General features: G+C 45.1%; 1 protein-coding gene across 6 annotated transcripts in view; it reads right to left on the bottom strand.

The window, feature by feature from the left end:
- The window catches only part of PRR7 (proline rich 7, synaptic), a 114937-nt gene that overhangs the window by 51441 nt on the left and 44587 nt on the right, over positions 1 to 18909 (bottom strand). For 5 of the 6 annotated variants that reach the window (XM_088465463.1, XM_088465465.1, XM_088465464.1 and 2 more), the window contains exon 3: positions 9436 to 10963. In XM_088465463.1, the coding sequence (XP_088321589.1) occupies positions 10584 to 10963 (380 nt within the window). In that variant the 3' untranslated portion in view covers positions 9436 to 10583. Of the gene's footprint in view, positions 1 to 9435; positions 10964 to 18909 lie in introns of those variants that run through there. The other variant, XR_015876515.1, reaches the window with a different exon arrangement.

Raw genomic sequence — 18909 nt, 5'->3', positions numbered from 1 at the left:
AAGTACGAAGAAGGAATACCGCTTAGAAATTCAAAGCAAGGATTTTGCCATTGCTGTCAGCCTGCGTACATGTCCACTGAGCCAAACTATGCTTAAGGGAAGTAGAGTGAATAAATGCCATTATCTACTGAATACAGGGGCAATACCCAAAGTTCCAAAAGCAGACCTTTCCAGGGATTTGAATCCGGTACTCCACAATTGTAGAGCACTACCTGTAAATCAATTACTAACTAAACCACTGAGCCTCCTGTTTATAAATCAAATAAAATAAAAAAAATAAAGTATAGATTTTTCTCAATTTTAAAACCCAGCCTGATGGCACTATCCAATGTACTAAAGTAAAGCCTTATGGGGGAGTTGGATCTGGAGATTCCAACATTGCTGTCTTTAGATCAATTGCCTATAAGCCCACTGAGCCAGACCATGCTTAACTCAACTATGGAACTTTTTAATGTTATAAAACCAACCTGGTGTAGTATCCAAGCCAGTAAAAAGTAGCCTAAGTGCGCGGCCACAGAGTTACTAGATTTGACTATTAGATTAGATGGCTACTAGCAGGGTGATAGGTGGATATTCCCTCCACTGCTGTACACTATGGGGTAAATTTACTAAGGATCGAGTCTTATAAAGTTATTTTTTTCAACTCGATTTGCATCACCGAAACTCGGGTGAGTTTAGCCTTTTGAAACTCGCAAATTTACAAAGAAGTGAGTTTAGCTGAGAGCAAGTTGGCAAATGGTGAATCAGATCAAGATTTCTCCCCCCGAGGTGCAACTCTTGAAGGAGATTTCTCACCCGAGTTTGCAGTGTCTTCTCTCTGCCTAACTCACCAGAACAAGCAGCCTGCACATATCAGTGAGATATGTGAAGGCTGCTTGTGTGGCCTACCTGTAAAAAAAAGGGTTAATTTAAAAAAAAAAATTACATAGGGTCCTCCCCAAAAGCATAACCAGCCCGGGCTGTTCAGCCAGACCTGGTTCCTAAAAATACGGGGTTAAAAGTGAATAGGGTCTCCCCCATATTTTTGGAACCAGCACCTGGCTGGGGAAAAAATGCATAGGGGGCCCCCTATTTTTAAAACCAGCACTGCGCTCAATTTGGCCGGGGTGTAATGCAACAGCCAGGGGACCATATCACTGGGTGTCCCCAGCCAAAGCATTCACCCCCCAAGCCGGACAGCCCAAGCCTCGTATTTTTAGAAACCAGGAGTGGCTGAGAATTTTTTTTAAACATTTAACTCTTTTTGGGCAATTAACACAAACATACATGGATCATACTGATCTGTGTATGTTTCTGCAGAACTCGCAGCTCACAGGCAGGTGAATTGATTTCACAACTTTGGACATGAGTTTTGTTCGTTCTTGTGAGAGTTTTGAAACTCTCATCTTGGTAAATTCCCGAATCCTATCTTCACTAGTGAAAAGTTACTAGACTTTGGCCGATTGTGAATTGAAGAGAGTTTGCTAACTCTCCAGACTTTTCCTGTAGCAAAGGAGATTTCTCTCCCGAGTTTGACATTAGTAAATTTGCGAGTGGATAAAAATGCCCAAACTCTCCAGAGAATGCTAACTTGACAAAACTCGAATCTTAGTAAATTTACCCCTATGTGTAGGCACACAATGACGTTGTTCATGGAGTTCAGTGATTTTTATGCTACTGCGCATGCATCAAAGGGCCTGATTCAGATTTGGGAATAGTGTAAGATAGAGCAAGTAACTGTGCATCTGGACAAACCATGTTGCAATGGAAGGGGAGCAAATACATACATGTTATTTAAATGTGGGGCAAATACTGTCTGTTTTAGCATGTAGCTCACACATGCTGGACAGCTTTATTTTTACACTGCAATTTAGATATCAGTATGAACACTCCCCTCCCAAATCTAAATCTCTGCATATGTTACGTCTTCCCCCCTGCAGTGCAGCATGGTATTACCAAGATGCTGAGTTACTTACCATATCTTAAGGTGCATACACACTACACGATATGCTCCCTGAGCGATATCGTGTAGTGTGTCCCCGGCAGGCTGTGCTCAATGTCGTTCATGACATTGAGCACAGCCGCTGAACGATATCATTAACGATATCTTTCAGCGCCGGGCTCTCTCCCCCATTCCCCAACATGCAGCAACCTGACGAGGTAGTCAGATTGTGCTGCATGTTCAGACGATGGACAATGTCAGAAATGACCAGCGGGAGTGGGCATCGCTTGTCGTTTCCGACATAAAAGTGCACGTTTTGTGCACGATTACTGAGCGATTGCACGATTACGATGTCGTAATCGTGCAGTCACTGAGTAATATCGCCCAGTGTGTACCCACCAATACTCTATTCCCAACTCTGAATCAGGTCCGAAGTCACTAAATAGTAACACAGTGCATGAGCCCCATGGTGTGTAAGCACAGAGGCACTGTTACTATTTAGACTCACTGTATCAGAAATGTATTGGAAATGTCCTGGGCATTCCATGGCAGGGTTTGGAAGGTGGCTCAGATGCACAGAGATGGTACTTCTTATGGGAGTGTCGCAGGCATGCCTCTATAGTGGATGGGAACTTGGATGCATAATCATTCACGCCGGACGCCATGCTCTGTTAGAGAATCTGCATGGGCTGCTGCAAGTTTTGATGGTGCGACCAATGGTTGCAGCTAAAGACACTCCAATTTAGCATCTCAGTATTTGCACATGCAGACGCACGGATGTACACCGGGGAAGGGCTTGTAGCGGTATCTGCTCATAGTAGCAGAAGTAATACCGGCAAAAAACACGCACACTGACACTGCAGTATCTGACTCAGAATTAGGCCGTGTGGTCATTACAGTATTCATTGCAAATAGTTTTTACATCTCCACGACAGGACTGTGTATGTTAGCCGTGCCACTTGTTTCCCTTCAAATGCATTTCTGCTGACTTATTTTTAGAATTTTATTACACAGTTTGGTGAGAACCGTGGCGTAATGAGGGTTGGGCAAGTGCCCTGGGGCGTATGGGCACGCCCTGGCAGACAGTGGCATAACAAGGATGGGCAAGAAGGACAACTAACCTGGGCATCGGAGTCTGGTGGCCGCAGCCTGGCAGCTGATTGCCCCAGTTTCACTGGGATTGATTGCAGTGGCGTAACTAGGGTATTTGGAGCCCAGGGCAAATTTGAAAAGGAAGCACCCCCCCCCATGTACGCGCGCCAAAGGTGCGCGCGACAAAAAATGGGCGTGGTCACTTAAAAATGGGGCGTGTCAACATGACACACCCCTTTATTTTCAAACTGAACATTCCTATCCATATGCACCTTAACCCCAGTAGTACCCCTTATACAGTACCCTCAGTATGCAGTTGTGGTCCCTCTCATGCAGGCCCATAGTAGTGCCCCTTATACAGTATCCCCAGTAGTGGTCCCTCTTATACAGCCCCCAATTAGTTCCCCTTACTCAGTACCCCCAGTAGTGGCCCCCCCAAATGCAGTGCCCCACGTAGTGTTCCCCCTTATGCAGTGCCCCCAGTAGCAGTCCCCACAATGCAGTGCGCCCAGTAGCGGTATCCCCAAATGCAGTGCCCTTTTATATAGTGCCCCCAGCAGTAGTCTTCCCCATGCAGTTTTCCCAGTAGTGGTCCCCTTATGCAGGCACCCTGTAGTGATCCCCCCTATCTAGTGCCCCCTGTAGTGGTCCCCGCAGTGCCCCTAGTAGTAAGCCCCTTATATAGTGCCCCCAGCAGTAGTGTCCCCCCCTCCCATGCAGTGCCCCCAGTAGTGGTCCCCCTGATGCAGGCTCCCAGTAGTGACCCCCCCCTATCCAGTGGTCCCTGTAGTGGCCCTTCCTATTATTTCCCCCAGTAGTGGTCCCCCGAGTGCAGTGCCTCTAGTAATAGGCCCCTTTTAGAGTGGTAGTCCCCCCCCAAAATAGTAGTCCCCAGTAGAGTAGCCCCCCCCAGTAGAGGTCCTCCCAATGGCACCCCCAGTAGTAGCCACACCTCCCCCAGTAGAGGTCCCCCCAGTAGTAGCCAACCCCTCCCCCGTTGTGCAGATCGGTTTAAAAATAAATAAATATATATAAAAATATACTTACCTGATTCCATGCTGCTCCTGCTCCTGTCCGCGATGCCGCTCCCGCCCTCCAGTCCGCCCGGGCTGGCGCGCTCAGCATTATGGGGCTGACGTCATGACGTCAGACCCATTACCCACTGCAGGAGCCAGACGGAAGTCCGGCTCTTGCAGTGGGTGCTGCAGCAGTCAATGAGAGTCTATCTGACTCTCATTGGCTGCTGTTTAACACACGCATCGCCGCCAGCGCTGGCGGCGATGCGTGTGTTATGCACAGCCTGAGCCCGCCTCCTGGCGCTATTGGACAAGCGCTCAGGGGGAGGGAACGGGCTCAGGCGTGCAGCACAGGACTGGCGCTGGAAGCCTAGCGCCGGTCCTGTGCAAATGTGTAGCGCTGACCGCACTCATTGCGGTCGGCGCTACACTGGCTATCTAGGGCGGGCGGGCCGGTACCGGGTCCTGAAGGAGAGCGGCAAGATACCGGATGTGATATACTAATTAAGGGCGGAAGTGATAGAGAGGAGACGGACTTTGCCCTTTTGTTATGTGAAGATTCATTGTTTTTAAAATATAAAATATGAGTAGATATAATATAATGGAATTGAGTTATAGTGGCACTTATCCATCCTATGTTAATTCACTATTTTGATCAATATTAGTGCATGTGCCAAACAGGAAATGATGTGCTTGTCTAATCTCTGATGAATTAAGGTGGGGGTATATAAGGGAGAGGGCCCCACCATAACAGTATCCCCTTGATGAAGTCCCCAGGACGCAACGCGTTGGGAGTGAATCAGCCTTGCCTCTTGAACCAATGAATGAGCAAAACACTTTCCACTTTACTCAGATAAGCTATTAACTTATTTATTCTCTTAAAAAGATAAATTTCCTTTTTTAAAGTGAATATTTTATGCTGAGTTTTTTTAGACCTTTTCCTCTGATTTTATCCACCGGTCTTAAAAGGGTCTATTGTGTTTATATGTATACGTTTTTATCTATTCCTATGTATTTTGTGTATTTATTAAATTGTTGAATTATTTATTTATAAGCACTGGCACTTTCATTTTTATCATATTGTGAGCTTTATTTAATTTTATTAATGATTAATGCACCTTGGTAAACCAGTCGCTCTATGGTCATTTTATTTTTCTATAAATTTTCCAATACTTTTACCAGTATTATTTATTTGACTTTGAGCTGACGCCTATTAACACTGGGTTGGGTTGATATAATTGTATTTAGTATCATAAGATACGTCACTTATAAAGATATTATATTTTGGCGCCGTACCCACCTATTTTTCTTTATATATAAATATATATATATGTATATAATATATATGTGTGTATGTATATTATATTCATTTAGGTGATTGATGAGCAGGGCCGACATCAGGTCTTGCGCACACATGGCGATCGCAGTTCACTCACCTCAGCTTTGGTGGGTGACAGGAGAGGGGAAACGCATGTTTTCTGGGGGGGTGTCTCTAATTATGTGTGTGTATATGTGTATATATATATATATATATCTATACTGTATATAGCAAACATATATATATGTGTGTGTATATATATATATATATATATATATATATTATATATACACATACATACACACTAACACATGTACAGTATACACACTGTACTACAATCCGCATTGGTAATGCAGATTGTAGTGTGATATTACCGAGTGAATTCGCAAGGCAATATCACAGGGATTTACTACAAATCCCTTGCAGGGACAGAGCTTGCGATAAAGCTCTGTCCCTGCTAATCCCCTTCAGAGCCTTATCACGGTATTTTCGCAAAAAATACCGTGATTAAGCCGACTGGTCGCCGCTGCTACCCCCCCTCCGGCGCTAAGCCCCGCCCATGGTGCTAAGCCCCACCCCCCGCGATCGCGGACCCCCCTCTCCCTTACTTACACTTACCTGCATGCTGCAGGCCTCCGGTGATGTTCTCCATTCCTCCGGTCAGGTGATCTCCCATACTGCACTGCTGCCCGATCACCTGATGACCGGGCAGCAGTGCACTGTGGAGACCAGCTGACCGGAGAGGAGTCATCACCGGAGGCCCGATCACCGGTCCCTGGAGTCAGGTAAGTACATTTTTTTTTTTTACTATTTTTTTTTCTTTTTCTTTACAGTAATCAGCTTGCGGTCTGTTTAGACCACACAGCTGATTACAGGGACCGACTCCCGGCTCTGCTCTCCCCGTTAGAGCAGGGCAGGAGGCCGGTAACCGGGGGAGACCCTGGATAACGCCACCTCCAGGTGGCATTATTATCACAGGGCTTCCCCCGATATTTTTTTCACATTTATTTTTAGTAACTATGGTCAGATCACATTTCCCATTACAGTTATGGGAAATGTGATCTGCTTTACTAAAAATAAGTGATACTTAGGGGTTGGAGTAGAATTTTATGAATTCTACTCCAATTGCCCTGTAATAACTATAGGTGATACTAAAATAATGTGAAAAGGGTATGAAAACACTCTTTTTCACATTGTTTTAGTAAAAATAATGTTGATAAATAGAGCCCATACACACAAACATACACACACATACTTACACTTCTGATGTAGCAGCAGGTTGCTAACTGGGACAGGCACCTTGCATCAGTAGGCCCCGCCCCAGCCATAATGTAGTGATTCATGGTTGTTTGGGGTGGAGCTTGTGGTATTGGCTCCGCCCACACTGCGACCAGAGAGTATTGAAGAGGGGAATCGGTCCATCAGGGGGTGTTTCTACGTACTCCGAAATTCCCCCTGCGTGCGCTAATGTTATGATACTTGCCCCCAGTGCCCCCCATCCTTCTCCTTAATCTGGTCCTGGTGTTGGTGTGGCCCACCCTTAGATCCGGTGCCTGGGTCATGTGCCCCCCCCCCCCCAGTTGTGGCCCTGCACCTAAGGATGGCAAGTAAGTACAACTTATTTGAATAAAATATATATATATAATATTTTCAGCTCTTGTGACATTCTATTTTTTCCTAATTTATTTGTGTGCGTCTATGTATATGTCAAATGGAAAGGTCTGATGGCATGTGGTAAAGTTAAGGTCTAATGGTTGAAATGCAATTAAATTAGGGATGTGCGCCGGACCATTTTTGCCGGATTTGGATTTGGTTCTAATTCGTCGTCCGGCTTTGGATTTGGATTTGGATTTGCCAAACTGCGGTGACTGGCTTTGGATTTGGATTTGGATTTGGATTTTTTTACAAAAATTGACAAAAAAAGCTAAAATCACATAAATTGGTCTTTTTTTTCTTCCTAGAGTATTATTAACCTCAATAACATTAATTTCCAGTCAATTTAGACCATATCACAGCTTATAATATTGTTTTCAACATTATTGGCCAAAGGTTGCAGTGAGCTGACTGGTTACTAAGCGACAAAGCAGCGGCACAACGACACAGACACCACAGTATAAAGCACATCTATGACACATTGCCACACAGCAGTGGCAGAAATGAAAAGTAGTGCACCCACCCAGTGGGGTACGGCCAGCAGAGTCACAGTACTTGTTTACAAAGTGGGCTACGGCCCTAGGAGTCACAGTGCACAATCTTATTAGCATTACACCGCACATAGGGCCTGATTCACATTACACCATAAAGTAGTGTCTCTTATTTATGTTACGACACACAGTAGTGCCCCTTTTACACAATGCCCACAGTAGTGACCCTTTTACACAATGCCCACAGTAGCGGTGTCCCTTACACAATGTCCCCCAGCAGTGGTGCCCCCTATGCAGTCCCCTTAGTAGTACGGTCCACTATGCAGTGCCCCCAGTTGAATGCTCCCCAGTAGTATGCCCCCCATTAGCAGGCCCCCCCAGTAGTATGTCCCCCATTAGCAGGCCCCCCCAGTAGTATGCCCCCCATTAGCATGCCACCCAGTAGTATGCCCCCCCAGTAGTATGGCTCCCCCAGTAGTATGGCTCCCCCAGTAGCAGGCCCCCCCAGTAGTAGGCTGCTCCAGTAGTAGCCCCCCCTGTAGTATGGGCCCCCCCTGTAGTATGGCCCCCCCTGTAGTAGGCCCCCCCAGTAGTATGGCCCCCCCCCAGTAGCAGGCCCCTCAGTAGTATGGCCCCCCCAGTAGCAGACCCCCCCCAGTAGTATAGCCCCCCCCAGTAGCAGGCCCCTCTGTAGTATGGCCCCCCAGTAGTATAGCCCTGCCCAGTAGCAGACCCCCCCAGTAGTGCAGACCCCCCCAGTAGTATAGCCCCCCCCCAGTAGCAGGCCCCTCTGTAGTATGGCCCCCCAATAGTGCAGATCCCCCCCAGTAGTATGGCCCCCCCAGTAGCAGACCCCCCCCCAGTAGTATAGCCCCCCCAGTAGCAGGCCCCTCTGTAGTATGGCCCCCCCAGTAGTATTGCCTCCCCCAGTAGCAGACCCCCCCCAGTAGTGCAGACCCCCCCCAGTAGTATAGCCCCCCCAGTAGCAGGCCCCTCTGTAGTATGGCCCCCCCAGTAGTATAGCCCCCCCCCAGTAGCAGACCCCCCCAGTAGTGCAGACCCCCCCCCCCCAGTAGCGCCCCCGGACCTTTGACAAGTAAAAAAATAAAAAAAATAAAACTTACCTGTATCCCCGCTCCCGCGCCGTCCGCTCTGTCACACGCTGAGGAGGGAGCCGGAAGACGGAGCTCATGTGTGAGCTCCAGCCGGCTCCCTCCGTGCAGCAGCCAATGAGAGTCTGTGTGACTCTCATTGGCTGCTGTAACAAACACACAGCTGCCGCTGGCGGCTGTGTGTCTGTGTCTGTGTAGGGCAGAGCGCTATCACTGCGCTCTGCCCTACACGCGAGGAGACCTGATGTCGGATTCTCTAGTGAGAATCCGACATCAGGCGGCCGCCGTTCGGCCCCGAACGGGGATCCGAGTCAGGCGGTGAACACCCGAACAGGGTTCGGGTGGACTCGGATCCCCAATGTTCGGAGCGGTTCGGATTCCACAGAATCCGAACCGCTCATCTCTAAATTAAATATGCTGGTGCATGCATTGGGATATATGATGGCATTTTAGGAGACCTAAGGGGCAATGTTTTTTTTTTTTTTTTTTTACGGCAAGTGGCTACACCCATGGAAGGGGGGGGGATTTAATCGAGGAGGTGGGGGTCCTGTCTGTATAATTTGTACTGGGCCCACCAGTTCTGTTAAAAAATGGCTATGATGCCACAAAGGTGCTTATTGATACAGACATGACCCTTTTCACCAGGTACAACATGCTCTGCTTCTGGACTTCCCTCTTATATGATTGCATAGACCTGTGTTAAAGCACCTGTCTCATCAATTAACTAGTTCAACACAGGTGACTGCAATCATAAATTAGGTGGGAAGTCCAGGAGCAGAGCATTGTTTACCTGTTGGAGCATGTGGATACACAGAACAAACGATAACCCAGACGATGTCATATTGATGTTTAGCTTGTCTCTCTAATTTGTGCTTCCAGCGTGTGTTTATTTCAGTATCAATATTTGCATTTTAGAGAACAGTTTTCAAATGGTGCCATTTACTTATTTGCACATCAACCCTATTTACTACTGTATGCCTTTGCTCATGACTTATCACCACTTGCATTTGTTTATTTCCTACATACTCCACCCTGCTTTCGGTTGTATCTTTTTGATTGTTACCCTGTGTTATCCATGTACTGATGTATAACATTCTTTAATCTCCATATGGCTCTGCGGACACCTTGTGGTACCATATAAATAAAAAGTAAAAATGATAAATATCAGCACTTCTAGGGATATACAGTACCTTGACATTAGTGTGTGCATTCATATTCTTCTTTTCCAAATATTGTTTGACATAATCATGATGACACCTGGTAAGCATTTTATACATCCATGAACAGCTTCATGCTGCAGTTTTGTTTCGCACAATTTTCTTTTTGTTTATTTAGGGTGTTTTTTTCCCTTTTACGTGAAAGATAACTGCATTGGTTTGGAGTGTATCACATTCAAATCTTCATTTAGAATACTGATATAAAATGAAATGCTGAGTTATGTATTACTGTACAGATCAGTTCAGCATCCACAGTACCTCCAAAATGTTCAAAGTGAAGCCCTTTCAGAATAATTGTATTGAACATCTTGAAATGGAGAACAGAACCCTCTCTTACACACACAGTATGTACAACATACAGAAATGGATACCATGACCTAGTCGGCAGCTGACATACACGCTATGGCTGCCATATTTTAATCCCACAAACTGTAAGTGCAACTAAAAATATAAATTAAAGATGTCTCGCAGTCTGTAAGTGTCTCTGGAGATCAGGTCCAGGCTGTACATCAGAATTCTCAGTGAGCATACTAGATGCACTTCTCCAAGTGGTTTGGCATCCCCGTTATCCCATTTGTAAGTGTGACACAAATATGGCCCATTACAATTATTTTTAGAACGTCAAGTGCAGATCAAATGTAAATGCTAAACGTAACAGTATCTGTACTGTTATTTTGTAATGTTTGCAGCCCACCCAAATCTCTCCATAAGTTATTTGGACCACAGCAACTAGGAGACATATGATCCGCCCTTGTAGGTTGTTTTAAACAGCTGTAGTCCTGCCCAGAAGAGGAATGGGGAAGATCAGCTGGCATCCCCTAGGCAGTCTGTGCAGTCCCCCACTTCCAATTTCAGAGCCTGACCAGGACGGTCGTCTCACTCTCTGTGCTTCTTGAGGAGGATTTGGTGGAATCTGTGAGCTTAGAGCTCCTGGAAGAGGTTGGGTATGTGGTGGTCCTGCCAGATGTTGTTTATGGCTCAGGGGTAGTTCTGGTTTCACAAGCTCATCCTGAACAGTAAGAAAAGGACTGAGGATCTTCCTGTAGATGCCTCGTGTGTCAGTGAGAACCTCACTGTAGGGTGGTGGCGGTTCTGCCATGAGCAGTGCCTCTTCATAGCATGGTGGCTGGGACAAGTCTGGTTCTATAAATAAATCACAAGAAGTGGTTGTAAGTGATGTTCCATTATAACAGCTAGAATAATAAAATTATTTTTAACACAATCTTTTACAGTGTATTGTTCTTCCCACAGGCACACATGCTAGAGCCATTTCACTTTCAAATAGGTCTTTGGACCATCGGAGGAAAAGGAGAGAGGCAGGTGAAACCCACAAAAGCATAGAGAGAACATATAACATACACATCAGGACATCATATCCCACCAGACCCTCAGCACTCCACCCCTCCTTTCCCAGACTACCCCTCCCCATCCAGCTTACCAACAATGACATCCTCTTTCCCTGAATCTGGAGAGGAAGTCATAGCCCACATATGGTGCCCCTCCCCCCTTCCACCTCCCCCCTTGAACATATCCCTTCCCACCTCCTCCGCTACCTCTTTCCTTCTGCCTGTTCCCATCTTGCCCACCTCCTCAATCTTTCCATCTCATTTGGCACTGTCCCTTCTGCATTCAAACATGCCCTTGTCTCCCCCATTCTTAAAAAAAAGCTACCTTTGATCCTAACACTCTTTCCTCCCTTTTGCCTCCAAACAACTTAAGCATATTGTTTACAACCGCCTTACTGCCTTTCTTTTCTCCCACTCCCCCATCAACTCATTTCAGTCTGGATTCCATTCTCTCCACTCCACTGAAACTGCCCTCACAAAAGTCCAACAATGACCTCCTTGTTGCCAAATTCAAGGGCCATTATTCTAATTTTTACTTGACCTTTTAGGTGCATTGGGCACTTTGGACCACCCTCTACTTCTGCAAATCCTTCACTCCCTTGGTGTATGCGATACTGCCCTCTCCTGGTTGTCCTCCTACCTCTCTGACCGTTTTTTTCCCTGTCTATTCTCATGACTCCTCTTCCCCCCACTTTCACTAACAGTAGGTGTTCCCCAAGGTTCTATTCTTGGACCCCTCCTGTTCTACTTCTATATACGTCCTCTTTAGGTGAACTCATCAGCTCTTTTCACCTCTAATATCATCGCTATATGGATGATACTCTACATTTCCTCCCCTGACCACTCCCCCTCTCTCCTCACTCGTATCTCCAGCTGCCTTTTTGCTATCTCTTCCTGGATGTCCCAATGCTCTCTTAAACTTAACATGTCTAAGACTGAGCTGAACATCTTCCCACCCTCCCACATACACTCACTTCCCACAATTTTGTTATCAATTGATGGCACAACAATGTCCTCTCTCCTTCAAACCACACATTCAGCATCTCTCGCAGTCCTGTCATTTACATTTCAAAAATATTTCCAGGATCAGACCTTTTCTCTCTCAGGATGCTACTAATACCCTCATTCACTCACTGCTCATCTCCCGATTGGACAACTGTAACTTCCTCCTATCTGGCCTCCCTGACTCCCACCTCTCTCCGCTCCAATCTGTTCTAAATGCTGCTGTTCGGCTCATCATCCTCTCCAAACCTTCCCTCACCTACAAGCCCTACACGGTATGCCCACCTGCTCACTTTGCTCAACAAATGCATAGTGCCTCGTCTGCCAACTGATTAATTCCCCCCACTGCCGCCTCCAAGACCTTACCTGTGCTACTCCCTACCTCTAGAACTCTTTCTCTCTCCCTATCAGACTCTGCACCTCTCTTCAAATCTTCAAATGGGCTCTCAAGACCCACTACTTCATCAAAGCCTTCCAGCTCTCTTCCTAAGCCGCTGCTACATGCTCCTTCCTCCCTGTCTACTCCATCTGTGTCACGCCTGTTTGTGTGCCTCTCCCCTTTAGAATGTAAGTGGTCACGAGCAGGGTCCTCTTCCCTCATGTGCTTCTCCTTATTTATACTTTCATCTACTCCTAAATCACTTAGCAGAAGTTGTACTAAGCTCTGGAAAGTGATAAACTGCCAGCCACTCACCTCCTAACTGTTATGTTACAGGCTGTGTTTGAAAAATGACAGTTAGGAGCTGATTGGTTGTTAGTTTATCACTCTCCAATGTATCACTTTTCAGAGCTTAGTACTTCTGCCCCTTAAAGATAATGTTTTAGAAAATTGCAGCTGACTTGTACTGTATTTGCCTTTTAATGAATGATCACGTGTATCTTCAGCAAATATTTCCAGTTATTATGCTAAACATTAATGCAGTGTGTAGCTTACAGTATATTATGGTCTAAATATAACATATTCTTGTCCATACAGTAATTTGTTTTAGAATGGCACTAAAAATACATGGAGAAAGCCTAGATGGAATTAAAATGTACACTGTCTGCTATCAGTGAGTTTTTAGACTTTTTCATTACGTGTCTATGGATTAACTGGATACGTTTAATATCCCAAGAGCGGGGATTCCGGCGGTCGGAAACCGGAGGTAAGTAATGGGATTGGGGGGAGGGATTCTGACCACCAGGATCCCAAATGCCGGCATCCCGTACCTAATCTGGATTAACATCCCTTCAACTATTTGATTTAGCCGCTAGCTTCCTTATTCTGTGACATCTATACACTGCTCAGCCTTGTCAGCACACTTTCACATCTCCTACTCCTTCTGGTTCCTATCTGCTGCAGTGTCTAGAGGAGGAGACCTCTAGTCTCATATTATTCTCATTGGGAACTGTTGTCTGACCCAATGTACCAAGCTCTGCAGAGTGTAGCCTTTCCAAGTTTTCAAATCTCTCTCCCATGGTTTCTATCCTCCACCAAAGATTTTTGAAAAATTAACCTGCCTCACATGCGCAGTATCGTACAAGCCACGAAAGTGATAGGAATCAGTAGCGTCACAAGGGTGTCACCCGCCGAGGGGTTACACCAAGGTGCAGAGAGACTCCCCCTCAGTGACAGGAGCCGGGTGGCTGCACTGTAAGTGCAGCACTCAGCTCCTGACACTGTGAGGGAACCAACCGGCACTGCACGCACCTCCGGCACCCCCCCCCCCCTGCCTCCCAGTGATAACGGGACCACGGGGGTTCGGCAGCGAGGCCACGTCCCTTCCCACAAGGCCACACCCCTTTTGGCACCACGCAGTTTCACCGCGCAACACAACGTCCCTCCCCGCACTGGGTGACACTGTTGGGAGGGACAACACTGATAAATATCCCTTCGCTGCCAAGATCTTTGCAGGGACAGTGTGTTCTTCCAAACGCTATCCCTGCAAAATCCATTTCATACCTAGGAGTGATATTTACTTGATAAAAAGCATGGCAATACCATAATTATTAATACATAGGAGCATTATGGGGCCTAGTAATCAAGCTTTTTTTTCATACAATTATGTGGAAGCTGCAGTTTCTGCATAATTTTCTGTAGTGTAACTATGTACTTATAGCACAATGCAGGAGATTTCACAGAAATTAATTAGCACTGCAGATCACAGTCCACATTATTATCAGTGGGGACTACGATCTCAGCTTATGTACCAAACTCCAAAAAGCAAAGCTCTTCGGAGTTTGGCCCTGGTAGTTTACACCATCTTTATATGGTGTGTAAACTGCTTTAAGCCTATGGAAGCATAACCGCAGGAGAGAGATTTAGTCGATCACTCTCCGCAACCTCCGGTCTGTCCCGGAAACTGACACTGTGTGCATGCGCAGTGTCAGCTTTCCCCCGGAGAAGTCTTTCACAATCATGAAAGACTTCTACTAAGTGCCGGGGATATAACTCGCAGGGACAACGGTTACCACGATCTTGGTATATAGCAGGCATATTTTCATTAAAAATAAAAATATCTGCCGCGATACGGATAATTAATAATCGCGGCTATGCTTCCTAGTCCTTGATTGATGAGAAACAAAACTACAAGGGGTCCATTCATCTCATAATGGCCAGTTGCACATGCAGAAATGCTAGTTCCGCATATTTGAGGTAATGAGCCATTCATCATCAGTATTCAGCACATTGCCTGCGAGAACAAAAGCCATCTTCAGATTATTCTCAGAGCCCTGTTCCTTCCTACAGGAAGGAGTTCTGGGGATGCGAAGTGGGATCCCGCCGCCGCCTCCTCACTGCCTCTCCAGCGGCTTTACGCATGTGTACCCTCAGGTCAGAAGACGGGGACAGGTAAGTAGCGATCGCAATACTGAATTGCTCTAGTGATAAGTATTCCCCGCGGCGAGGTGGATACTTCATCTTCAGGGGTCATACTGCCCCCAATGATGAATAGACCTCCAAGTTACAGATCAGTCGGATTCTGCAAATTCTTTAAAGCTGCTTTGGTATAAGCAGATCACGTTGTGGAGGAATTGACAGATGATGTAAGGATTTCCAACTACATTAGCTCTAATTTCCATAAACAGAACTTTGGTGAATTTCGATTAGATTGTGCAGTGCATGTGACTGTGCTAGTATTTGCTAAATTAAAGTTTGGTGCAAAAGAAACATTTATATTCAAAGTCTCCACTGTATAAGCTCATCATAGAGCTCTTGAAAGGCAAAACTTATTATGGTATCAGTCACTTTCTAATCTTTTTTTATTAGTCTACAGGCTTTTGAATGCGCTTTTTTTGTTTCCATTTATTTTTTATTGTGTTTATTACTTTTTTGATTAAGACATTATTTGTTTAGTTACACTCACTTTTTGTTGTTGTCTTACTTGTCTTGGTAACTCTAAACGTTGTTATTTGCTTATTGTCAGACTCCATGCTTTTAAACCAATAAGGAATGGTGCTAATCCAAACTGAGAGCGTCTCCTTTCCCTCAGATGTGCAATAAAGAACATTAAATGGAGTATATGGGAAAGATTCCTGGACTGCACACACTGAATATATATATAATGGGAGGTGCTACCTGTTGAGACTAATTGCAGGCACAGAAACAGACAAATTTCAGGTGCACAACTCCAAATTATTAATAATATATATAAATGCAATAAAATTTTGCAATCAATAGAGGTTTTTAGCATAATCATGCCCAGGGTTATGGACCTACCCACCACTATATACTGTAGTGCAACTTTGGTTCATTTTTGGGGCGTGGGTCCCCCTGGATTGCTTTGGTTGATCTGTTTCAGGGCACCGCATTATAACACATTTTTCTTTTATAACACATTTTAACCCTTCACTGTTTGTTTAATATATATGTACTTCACTTTTTTATTTCATTCTTTATATGCAGCTGCGGCTGCTCTTAACTATCTCTTACACTGCACTTTTCTTACTATGGCGGTGCCCTGGGGCAGCTTGGCTGGGCCGGTTTGGGGGGGGTCCTGCGCTCTGGATTTGAACCCTAGTATGTTAGGGACCTACCCTAAAGAGGTTACCTGGATATGGTGGGTAGGTCCATAACCTTGGCCATGATTATGCTAAAAACCTCTATTGATTGCAAAATTTTATTGCATTTATATATTATCAATAATTGGGAGTTGTGCACCTGAGATTTGTCTGTTTCTGTGCCTGCAATTAGTCTCATCAGGTAGCACCTCCCATTATATATATTCAGGGTGTGCAGTCCAGGAATCTTTCCCAAACTACTAGATCAGAGGGTCCCAAACTCAGTCCTCAGGGCACCCTAAAGCTGGGTACACACCTAGCAAATACATCTGCAGATGATGGTTGTTCATACACACTGAACAACCATCATCTTCCTTCTGGCCAATATATCTACCAGTGTGTACCCAGTATTACAGTCCATGTTTTAAGGATATCCATGCTTGACCACAGGTAACTTAATTAGTACCTGTGAATTTGTTGTAACCACCTGTGCTCAACCATGGATATCCCTAAAACCTGAGCTGTTGGTGTGTTTTGAGGACTGCATTTGGGAACTTCTGTACTAGATACATCAATAAATCTCACTAATACCCTTACACTCACTAAGTATTGTTTTCCCATCAGAAAAATGTTGTGACATACAATAGTATGTTGAGCTAAACATACATGAAGAATGGAAATAAAATAGCTACTTATGATGAGCCACTCCTAGGGTAAAATGAGAAATGTCCCCCAGGGGATGTAATTGTGAGTCTACTCAGGAGTTTACTTCAAAACAAATAACTCACACAATAAAATGTAAACTTTTATTGATCTGTAAATCCCCTTGAATTAAAAAGCAAAATATAAAATCTTAAAATATACTTGAATGACAACACTAAATATGTATAATAATGATTCAAAATTAAGATGATAATGTAAATCCCTGCACTTCCTCATCTAATGCAGGTCACCTGGAATATATTCCCCAGGAGATGAAAATGTGATCTTTAATTACTCTTTAATACAATCTCCCTACCCCAGAAAAATAAATAAATGTGAGGAGATCCAAAGTGTGTATGACCCATGTAGCTTTTAAATCTAGTGTATGCAATCATGTCTTGTTTGCCTAGAACTTTAATATGCTGCCCCTGTATGTCTTATGTATTACGTTACCTAGTAGTCTGACCATGGCCTATTTTCTCATGAAAGTACCATTGCTTGTGACCCTAACTTTTTTTCTGAAAAGACAACAATATCCAGTTATATTATTTGCCTTGAGGACCTAATTCTCACAGTTCTGCAGCATACCCTCTTCCAATTCCATTCCACCCTGGTGGAGTTAAACAATGCGAATGACAGACCAGAGAAGAGCGGAATATTATTAGGAGTGGTGGTCTTTTCAGTTCTAATTAACCAAACATAGTTTTATTTATTTATCTGTATAAAATCTTATGGCGGTGTGTACACATTTGGCAACCCAGTTTTGCATTATATCGTACACAGGGGCGATGGGGGGGATTTCCCCGGCCTCCGACTGGCAGGGGGCCCCACATTTTTCCAACTTATTATTTGTGTTCTGACTTTTTTTACATTTTTTTTATGTTCATTGTTTAAATTGGCATAACGTGAAATGGTGCATGCTCTTTCTGTGCATGATGCATCTATTCACACAGAAGCATGAGAATGTCACTTGTCCTTGAGTGATTGACTCGCAAAATCGCAAGGGAATAGTTTACAATTAGGAAACTGGACGGGACTGCTTAATGTTCAACGTTTACTCGAGGAATTGGAGTGTTAGGTTACTTCATTTGTTATTTGTTTTATTATTACAATGCCCACACTTGTATAGATTCAAGAGGTTTTGTTTTTATTCATACATTTTAAAATATCACTTTTTTATGTGAACAAGTGAACGCTTTTAAAGGTATATAGCATAAATTAGGTAACAGGGCCATAACTAGGGTGGTGCGGCAAGTGCAGGCTGCCCTGGGGGCAGGACCGTCCGCCACTGCAATGTCCATTTGCCGGGCACCTGCTGCAGTGTTTTTATAAGCGGTGCGCCTGGCTCATTCTCTGCAGTCTCCTTCCGGCTCCCGCAGGGCTGTTAGAACTTCAGGAGAGGAGAGGGAGAGATAGTTGCGTCTGAGCATGGGGTTGGGCTACACGGACTGATCAGCAGCTGTAAGACTTACAGGGAGGAGCTGCAGCCAGAAAGTCTCACTGTTTTCTGAAATAAGTGTGTGTGTGATTGCTGGGGTAGAAATAGGGTAAGCAGGGCTTCCATCAGAAATTGTGGGGCCCGGGACTGACAAAATAGGCAGACCACCACCCATGTTCTACATCTTCAGCCCCACAGTGTCTCCCTAGTTCCAGCCAGCACCCCTTATGTCTCTCCAGCCAGCACCCCTTATGTCTCTCCAGCCAGCACCCCTTCTGTCTCTCCAGCCAGCATCCCTGCTGTCTCTCCAAACAGCCCCTGAATCCAGTCCCCTGAAGCCCACATTCAGTTACCTGTGACTTCTGCTCTTTTTTGTGCTATGGACAGCTCCTGTGTCAGTAGTGTGGCATACATGACGTCACACGCACCTTGTCTCAATTTAAAAAAAAAATTAAAAATTATTGTACCAGGCAGCCACTGGCAAGATGCTACCCGAACAGACCCCACTATTATGGATAGAATAGATCCATCTATAACCACTGCTGCAGTGATCAGCAGGGTGCAGGCTGTGGTTACAGTTGGATCTCTGTGCCCCTCTGACAGCTGGTGCTTGAATGACAATG

The sequence above is a fragment of the Taudactylus pleione genome, unplaced genomic scaffold (assembly GCF_031769625.1).
Source record: "Taudactylus pleione unplaced genomic scaffold, aTauple2 ptg001990l, whole genome shotgun sequence".
Taxonomy (NCBI): domain Eukaryota; kingdom Metazoa; phylum Chordata; class Amphibia; order Anura; family Myobatrachidae; genus Taudactylus; species Taudactylus pleione.
Note: the sequence above shows the minus strand (reverse complement) of the source record. Positions and strands in the feature narration are given on the sequence as shown.